Below are 9,828 nucleotides of genomic sequence, written 5' to 3' on the forward strand. Positions count from 1 at the left end.
ATTGCCAGGTTTCACTAAAATTCTCCAATCTTTTTCGTTTTTTGAGTTTTAATTCTACCTTTTTATACTTTGCACATCCTTTAAGTGTCTACTTGAAACAGAATTGAAAAATAATTGTATAATAATTTGACAATTGACTTGCACATCAACACAATCACACAATTTGACAACAATGTCGACATGCTTTTGACGTATTGACTGTCATGACTCTTGGTCTTCTTGAAGAACCTGTTTAGCTTTGCTAAATTAAACCCATAAGAAATAGAAACAAATCTATTTTGAATATAGAAATTGATGATACGATATCTATAAGTTAATCCACTTGAGATATTATTTTGTTCTCAAAGCGATTATACACGAAGGGCTGATATTACAAAGATAGGCCGTGCCCAAATCACAAACAAAAATCGATTACCAGCCGGCCCTTTGGGGCGCCTGTCGTCGCAGTACTATAAGAGATTGGGTTGCAGTAGTGAGGTTTTGCGCTTAAGTTGTACTTAGAGGAAAAATGGCCGACTCTACAGGTGTGTCAAGTGTGAACTCTAACGCGGAAGTTGTCAGAGGGCAGGTTTTTGAGGTGGGGCCCCGATATACAAATTTGGCATACATCGGAGAAGGCGCTTATGGAATGGTGGTGTAAGTAGTAGGCTCATTTGAGTCATTTGCCTCTTTAGTAAGCAGTTATAAAATTTGATGATGTAGTCAACCTATATTGTCATGTGTTGTGTACTATCTTAAAAAAAACCTGCTTAAGAACCAAAGTAACAGTTTTTTGTTAATTATAGGAACATGAATAACTATTATTTTTAGGTCAGCCACAGATACACTGACTCAGACCAAAGTGGCAATTAAGAAAATATCCCCCTTTGAGCATCAAACTTATTGTCAAAGAACTCTTCGGGAAATAAAGATTCTTACCAGATTTAAGCATGAGAATGTAAGTAGTGTAGTGTCTATCTATTTTAATGGTGTTTTCAAACATGTGCTCATTGCCAACTGACTACTTTTTTGTTGGTAGATTATTGATATTAGAGACATTCTTCGGGCTCCCACGATAGATCAAATGCGCGATGTTTACATTGTTCAATGTCTTATGGAAACTGATCTTTACAAATTGCTTAAAGCACAGGTATTTTTCAGCTGTGTTATTTGACCATGTATGCCCAACTTGTACATTTTCTTTTCAGAGACTGAGTAATGATCACATATGTTACTTTTTATATCAGATCCTCAGAGGATTAAAATATATTCATTCTGCTAATGTACTTCATAGAGATTTAAAACCAAGCAATCTTCTTTTGAATACTACGTGTGATCTCAAAGTAAGTACATTTTCAATTTTTATTACAGTTTCTTTTTACTACACTTGCTTTTGCTTCAACTAGATTTGTGATTTTGGATTGGCAAGAGTGGCAGATCCCGATCATGATCATACAGGGTTTCTAACAGAATATGTGGCTACAAGATGGTACAGAGCACCTGAGATAATGCTGAATTCAAAGGTATACTTATTGTTATTAATCTGTTATATCATCTATTAACATAAACAGTTGTTTATAATGGTATACTACTTATTTGAAAAGATTAAAAGTAGTTTTGGAAATCTTTTGTTATGTGATTTATTTAATGAGATTTTATAAATGTTTTTGGCTCCAGATATTGTGAAAACTTTGAATATGGGTGTCTCAATAAGCATTATTTTTTTGTAATACTAATGCTTCATTTTTAAACAGTTAAAAGTTTGTAATTTTCAAGGTATTAAAAGCATTACTAAATTTCAACTATTTTATATTTTAATTTGATTCCATATATAATTAGGGTTACACAAAATCAATTGACATTTGGTCAGTGGGGTGCATACTAGCAGAGATGTTGGCTAATAGACCTATATTTCCTGGAAAGCATTATCTTGACCAGCTTAATCATATATTGGGAGTTCTAGGCTCGCCCTCTTCTGACGATCTAAATTGTATAATAAATGAAAAGGTAATTAGATTAATAAAAGTAAAAGGGTACCAGGGTATGATATTCTCAAATTTTAGGCCAGAAGCTACTTACAATCTTTGCCATTCAAACCGAAAGTTCCTTGGTCCAAACTGTATCCGCACGCTGATCATAGAGCGTTGGATTTACTGGATAAAATGTTGACTTTCAATCCCCATAAGAGAATAGTGGTAGAGGACGCTTTAGCACATCCATATTTGGAACAGTATTATGAACCATCTGATGAGGTAAGTTCTTATTCAACTGTTTCTGTTAATAATGTTAGCCTTGAAATTTTGCTGAAAAATAAGGAAATACCTGCACCAAAAGAACTGTTGAATCATAGATTAAATGATAAGTATAAAAAAACATGGAACTGAAAATTAGTTTAAGTAAGCAGCGTGAGATGGCGCCACTAAACGCATATTTGCCCTGTTGGAAAACATCTCAGTTTTAATGCCTAGTTGACAAATCACATTTTTTGTTTTGTTTCTAGGCAAAAAATAACAGATTTCGTGTGTGTGTTTTCTTTAATTATTATTGTGTTTCACTTCGTTGTATTTTTAGTTTAGTTACTTGTTATTTTATACTTAATACATTATGAATTCCATGTTTAATCTTAAAACACGTCACGTGACCATTTGTACCTTAAAATAAATCACAAGATTTAAATTTAAATTTGATTATTGAAAATCGTCATGCGACTTTATGAACTGTAAAAAGAGTCACGTGACCTTTAGGATCCGTTTTAAAGTTAAAAAAGAGTCACGTGGACTAACAAAATTTAAATTTGAGTACTGAAAATCCTCATGTGACCATTGCACATTTAAAAAATCTCAGTTCAAACTGAGCAACGGTCACGTAATTTGTTAAACATTATTTCGCTATTTATAGTCACGTGACCTTCAGGATTTCGGTTTGACATAAAAAAAAAGAGTCACGTGACTTTAAAAAAATATTTTGGATTATTGAAAATCGTTATGCGACTTTATGAACTTCAGAACCAGAAAACAGAATTAGAACTGTATTGCTGGTTGCATATTTGTGAGAGACAGTAGTTGCAAGGCATGTCGAGCTATATTAGCGCCATCTCTTAGACTACAACTGAAGCGGCCGAAATACATTAGAAAGCCAGTTTAAATACATTGCGCTGGCTGTCTGTACTTATCACAGTGTATCTGTACAAAATTAACTAAATGGACTACGTTTTTTTTCTTATTTCAGCCAGTAGCCGAGCAACCGTTCCGATTCGACACTGAGCTGGACGATTTGCCGAAAGATCAGCTGAAACGACTCATTTTCGAAGAGACGCTGCGCTACAAACAAAGACAACAACAGGATGAACAGAAACATCAAAACGATCAGTCCATGAACACCTCATAGTTATTTGAGATAAGTGTTTAAAAAAGTTACGCCGGAGAAGTCTAAAATATTGTTATTAGTACTTGAACACGTTCTTTCTTGTGTCTCGTTTAAATAGCCAACAATTTTTTTAATAACGTTATACCGGGTGTCCGTTATTTATTATTACAAAGGTTATACGTATACAGGGTGCCACAAATTCGTGTCTAAGTATGGGGAAGAGTTACAGAGTTGGTTAAATGGAGGCACAGTTGGGTAATTTGGAGTTCAATCTTATGACATTTAAAAGAATCCGTTTATTTCTGGGAAATATCCGAAAAAATACGTAATTTTGGAGAAATGTTTTTGTTTGACTGAATCATGAGTTTTCGCTTTGGCAACGTTGATTTGAACGGACACCCATGTATAAAAAAAGGGAAATTTGTCGCAACGAATTAAAACCATACAATACGTTTTATTTTTACGCGGGCTTTATTTTCTCTCTGATTTGTGCAACAATATTTTAGGGTTTGCAATTATTTGCCTATCTTACCAATCATTTCACAATTGCAAAATCAATCAGTTCCATAGGAACTGACCACACTCAGATTCTTGAGTGCTCAACAACAAAGTGCATACAAAAATAATCCTCCTGTTTAGTATTAGAGGTAAGTTATTTTGAATTCTTTGTGCGTACTTAGGTTTCATTGCTTTAAATTGTTTTTTTTTTAAATCTTACTTAAAACAAAATAAATCATACTGTTTAATAAACAATAAACGTATTGTTTACAATATTGTAATGTATGGTTGTGTGAAATACGCACAGACTTCCTGTGTCTAAAGTATCAATACTTTAACTTAATCACTTAATGTTTTTGCTATAAAAAGATAATACACATTTTATAGGTTTTTTATTGCCGGTAAAGTAAAATGTTTGACGTGTACCATTTCCGGACATCCTCTATTTTTATTGACCCGATCAGTACAAATACTTCAAAAATTCTTTCAAATAGTACAACACACTTTCGTCTCGATGCACTTGCGAAAACGTTGGTGTCACGCCTGAAAGATCACTTTACAGCTCCATTGGGCCAATTTGAACAGTTTTGAAGTTAAGGAACACTTTTACAATTTCCTTACGTTACGTGACAGCTCTCATAACTGTCGAAAGCCCGTTCACTGGTGTTTAAACTGTACGTACACTTAGAAATAGTTGAGGAATTACACTGGAGGTTGTGTTTAAAGCTCCATGGAGCCAAATTTGACAGTTGGGACGTTAAGGAACACTTGGTGACAGCTGTTAAACTATCAAAACTCACTCACCAGTGAACTGAAGGTATACAATTCCAAATAGACGTGTGTCTTTGAGAATTTGCATTGTAAGTTGTGCTTAAACTTCTATGAAGCTAAATTTGTCAGTTCTGACGTGAAGAAATACAGTTGTATGTTAAAAAAAAGTTTTGACAGCTGTCAGATGACGTAAGAAATATATATGAAAGTGTCACTTAGTACAACTGTTTTGCATTTGATAGTTCCATCTGAATGAGTGTTAACAGTTATAACAACCTGACTAAAGCGACGCTGTGTAAAGTGTCATAACTGTCAAATTTTACGTCTTGTACTGTCATTTAATGTCACACCTGTCAAGTGTGATTCCACAGTGTTAAACGAAAACCAAATAGCAATTTGCGGGGTGATTCAGACAAGTTTATTGATGCAGGAGAAGAATTTTAAGCATTTAGAATCAATAAGTACCAGAAAATGCGCATTACTTTCATAATGGACCCTGTATATGCGTAAACTATTTAATTATAACCAAAAAAGCTCTTTTTACATATCTTTGAACTGTAACATCAGTTAATATACTGTTTTTATTCTATTCCAATGAACTTATTGATTAACCGAAATTGTTTTTAGTATAAAGTATTTTATTTTTATAGTGTTAGTTACATTCAAAAAATCTTGGTGTCGTTATTTGTAAATGTTAGCGTTATTATACATAGTATGTACGCAGAAAATCAAACAAAAACAGGTTGACGTAACAGTGACAGATAAATGTCTTGAATGTGACAAAACATTTACCGGTCATTTTTACGTCATACTATTTTTTTTTTTTTTGATTTTGTGCCTACATACACATTTACTCTCGTGAAGTATGAACCAAAAACATTTGAATTTAAAAATATGTGAAACTTTTCTGTACAGTATCATCTTGAAGGATATACAGAGTGGTTATATTTATCATGGGGTTGTAAAAACGGTCATCGTTTTAGTTCAAACTTGCACTTTCCTAGAAAGTGCAACCTTGTAAATGGTTAATTGAAGAGTTATGAGGGTAGTTACTAATAAAAGGCCTAAATTTGTTTGTAAATGTTGTTACATTATACTGTATTATTATAATTATTAATATTGTAGCTTATTCTATAATTATTCTTATTATGTGTAGACATATTATGATGATAAATTTATCAATATACATATTCATTCAATTTTGTAGTATTTTTTGTGTCTTAAATATCAGCTTCAAATTCTGGCAAACCTTTTGTACCTAAATTAGTTAAGGCATATAAGCTTCCAGCACCTGGTTGGAATACTCTTTCTTGCTGTGTTAAGGATCTTTTTGACGTCGTAACGAATAATACGTCTAAATTAGTACCACCCCAAGCTACGGATGTAGTATGCGCAGCGGGAATTGGAATGCGCCTTTTTAGTGTACCCTTATCCGGATCAATTTGAATCACCGAACCACCTCCATACAAAGCAACCCAGAGGTTGCCATCTTTATCGATAGTCATACCTATTTAAATAAATTAATTAATTAAAATTGGAAAATAAACTGGGGGAGCTACTTTACCATCGGGAAAACCCATTCCTTTATTTTTGGTACTAAAAACCACTGTTCTATTATCAATACACCCAGTCTCGGAGTAGTAATTGTATTTAACGATTTCCTCGCTAGGAGTATCAATGTAGTAAAACTTTGTGGCATCCAAGCTCCACGTTAATCCGTTGCTTACGCTTACATTTGGAATCATAACGGTGGGATGTGTGACGTTGTTTTTAGAAAATTTGAACAACGCTGCTGAATTTAACTCTAATCGACCATTTGGAGGTTCATTTCCAATCGTTCCTGTAACATTAAAATTATTTCCAACCACGATAATTATCATCTTACTGCTTTTCTTATACCTATCCAAACTCGACCCTTACTATCTGCTTTGCCATCGTTGAATCGATTCTTAGGTTTGTCATGTTGGACGGTGTGCAAAACTTCAGGTTTTACACTTTTATTATATAAAACGATTTTTACCAGATCTCTGTTTAGTCCAGCCACCATCACATTAGGACTCTGCCGGGTCAGAATAATTGGTGCTATATCACGTCCTGACCATCATAATGATATTATTTATTTGTTTACGGTGGGAAACCGTTTTATAGTTTGACAGCTTCATGAAGTTGTATTTGACAGTTATGGTTAATTTTTTTTCCCGTGGCGGTTACGTCATCGGGTGCACCGCCATAATGAAATTTACGAAGTAAATAGCAGCAAACATAATTGACCTTAAAATAAGGACTTCTAAGAATTTTGCATATATAGCGCGTTATATATATATTTTTTACATAAATTAATACTAAATTATTCGCGTTTAGTTTGGTAACAAAAGCTTTATAATTATCGATGTAAGCTTTGGCAACACTGGAAAATGTCCCCGCAATGACACTAATGACAGTCGGCTTAAATAGGATTGAGGTTAAGTAAAAGTAAATACCTAGTTTACAAGTATTCAAGTATAAAAAATAGAATTTGTGCATTTTATTTGTGCTGCAATGTGCCGTATCAATTATATCGTTTAATAAATATCTAATCGGTTTAGTTTACAACAACACCTGCTTGATGCAAAAGATTTGTTCACTAAGTGGAAAACCTACAAACATAAACCAGCTTTCAGTTTGGCCTTTGTGGCAATCTCAAAGTTCTCAATCCCAAGAAAGTTCCAGGTTCCAGTTATCCAGTACCAGTTTGTAGTGATTTGTTCATATTAAATTATAATCTGTATTGTTGAGTGTGGAGTGCCAAATTTCATGATGAATAGTGCCTGTTAAAAACAAGAATTCTGAAGTGATGACTTCTTAAACAGTTTGGTTTTTTACTTTTGTTGGAGAATCATTCTTGCGCCTGTTGGTTTATTTTATAATAAAAAAATGGTCTAAAAGCAATCAGATTAATATGTGAACCTAATAAATTGGTTTGCTCTGGATTTGTTATATTACGCATACACATCAAATATTATTTTGTAAGTACTCGAGTATTAAAATTTTAAATAAACGTTTTGTTCTGAAGTTTTTTTTATAATTGAATAGGATTGGTTCAGCTTTGCAGGTGAGTTTTTTTAAAATCTGGAATGAAACAAGTGTGTTTCCTTGTACATTTCAATCCAATCATTTTTAAAACATGTTCCCATCTCCATTAAAGATGTCCCACACAACATTGCTCATGTGTCTTGTTGTTCATGGAAGACTTTGAATTGATACATACTTAAACAAGTAAATCGGAATGATAAATAAAAATAATGTTAGCTTTGTCCAATTTTTCAAATCAATGGCGGTCGATATTAATTACAGCGCCGCCACCACGCGCGGCGTTTGGAGTAAACGTCAAAAAATTCCATCGCGCCCGGAATACATGCAACAGACAAGAAAAGCAAATGATGACGTAACCGCCAGGGGAGACCATACCACCATTGTATCGAAATACTCTCTGTCCCAGGAGAAGTGGCAGATGACGACATTAACTGTCATGTTGTAATTCACTTTTTTGGATTAGTTCTCAAGACTTTCTTTCATATTTTGTGGTTGTACGTCACTGCCACTAGCCCTGGAACGGACTTTATATCCACAATAGACACGTCACAACTGCCAATAAACAACTACTGAAACAATAAAATGAATTTTTTTTTCAAGCGATCTAAAATATGCTTATTATTGACGTGTACTGCCGGCGTAGAAAGGCTACATTATGTTACTAGTACAATAATGCACTTTCGTTGTTGTACTAGGAAATAAATAATGTCAATATTGTCCTTTTGACGCATGATGAATAAGCGTGACATTGACATTTTTAGTTTATTGACGTTTGGGCGAAGGAAATGATGTTATGGCTGTCACAATGAATCTGTCTATAATTTGCAATTTAAACTAAAAAACGCTTGAAAAAAAAATTGTATAGGTGTGTTACACGGGAGTAGAATGCGATAATTGTAATAATCGCCTTTTTCTACTCCTAGTAACATAATATACTATTTTTTACCTAGAAACTCTGCAGCTATGTCAGTTGTCCGGTTTGCGTAGTCGTATGCCATTATCCTGCCATGGTGGATATCAACAAAAAACAACTTTCCCACTCTTCTGTCCCATACTGGGGACTCTCCAATATTAACCGGTTCAGTGACCTGAGTAATGCGGGGCTGATCGAACGGTTCTGACATGGTCCTTTAAAAAGTAAGTTACGCAATAATAAATACTGTCCGATTCTCAAAAGTTGGCCGTCACGTGAACACTGGTGAGATCGGACATTTGCATGTTGTCAATGTCACGTGACTTTTAAAATATAGCGGTAAAAATTTAGAAACTTAAATTTAGACAGTGTTGTAAAAGCTGAAATTGTAGGACACACGTTACGTAACGTTGATAATGCAATTTTGAGCTAGCAATACTGTAAAAGCCAATTGACATCTGTCAAAACTTGTACACATTTTGTAACGAAATGGTTTTTGTGGAGTACCACGATACTTACAATAGAACGTAAAAATATTTCTTGTTCAAGTAGAAACGTAAAAAGCACAATGGCTCATCAGATACAATTCAATTATTACTGAAGAAGCGTTTAGTGAAAATAAAAACTAAACTGAACAACACTTTTACGAGATTATTAACAGCATAATAAGATACTTGAATGTGGGTAATCTGTTTTCGATGATATTTCAAGTATCGGTATATTGACTAAAATACGCAATACATCAAGGTGGAAATAATAAACAGGTTTTTGAATTCTTACTGAATATATAAGTTACATTCAAATTTAACTATTTTATTACTTACCTTTGAAACCAAAACGTCGTTAGAAGGTACGTAAAGCTCAAACAGGTTTTCATATTTGCTCGAATATGTATTGGCAGCGAAAATTGGAATATGACCTACTGTACATACAAGGCTGTGGTTTGCGAGTAAATTATTGGAAACAATGTAGGTGTGTTGTATGTGACTAACGCGAAGGTCTCGAGAATAATGTTGCTATTCCATCCAAAGAGAAAACAAGACAATTCAACCATATTACGAAATATTTAAAGTATGAAACTCTGGGACTGTTAATTTAGAGCAAAATTGTGAGAGATTAGAACTTATTTACGACCTTACAAATTCATAGAAGTAGATGATTACCTACTATCTATCTACCCATAGTAGGTACCTATACTAAACTATCTTCACGTGAATTTAATATTGTGA

At 33.7% G+C, this 9,828-nt stretch overlaps 2 protein-coding genes across 3 annotated transcripts; one reads left to right on the forward strand and one right to left on the reverse strand.

The window, feature by feature from the left end:
- Nucleotides 1-190: 190 nt before the first annotated feature.
- Nucleotides 191-5,813, forward strand: LOC145732975 (mitogen-activated protein kinase 1-like). The gene is made up of 8 exons (XM_081985552.1): nucleotides 191-636; nucleotides 811-937; nucleotides 1,019-1,129; nucleotides 1,188-1,322; nucleotides 1,386-1,502; nucleotides 1,819-1,986; nucleotides 2,043-2,231; nucleotides 3,208-5,813. The coding sequence occupies exons 1-8, from the start codon at nucleotides 509-511 to the stop codon at nucleotides 3,364-3,366; spliced, it is 1,134 nt and encodes a 377-aa protein (XP_081841678.1). The 5' UTR covers nucleotides 191-508; the 3' UTR covers nucleotides 3,367-5,813.
- LOC145732976 (regucalcin-like) lies at nucleotides 5,684-9,676 on the reverse strand. Of its 2 annotated transcripts, none has more exons than XM_081985553.1 (5): nucleotides 9,424-9,676; nucleotides 8,633-8,814; nucleotides 6,514-6,708; nucleotides 6,179-6,454; nucleotides 5,684-6,121 (listed from the first exon to the last, which is right to left on the reverse strand). In XM_081985553.1, exons 1-5 carry the CDS (start codon nucleotides 9,474-9,476, stop codon nucleotides 5,835-5,837), a joined length of 993 nt encoding a protein of 330 aa, XP_081841679.1. In that variant the 5' UTR covers nucleotides 9,477-9,676; the 3' UTR covers nucleotides 5,684-5,834. The 2 variants fall into 2 exon arrangements, with proteins under 2 accessions (XP_081841679.1, XP_081841680.1); XM_081985554.1 differs by lacking the exon at nucleotides 9,424-9,676 and adding an exon at nucleotides 9,119-9,287.
- Between the last annotated feature and the right edge of the window lie 152 nt (nucleotides 9,677-9,828).

This window comes from Ips typographus, linkage group LG8, assembly GCF_016097725.1.
Source record: "Ips typographus isolate SLU linkage group LG8, UJ_Ityp_2.0, whole genome shotgun sequence".
NCBI lineage: Eukaryota > Metazoa > Arthropoda > Insecta > Coleoptera > Curculionidae > Ips > Ips typographus.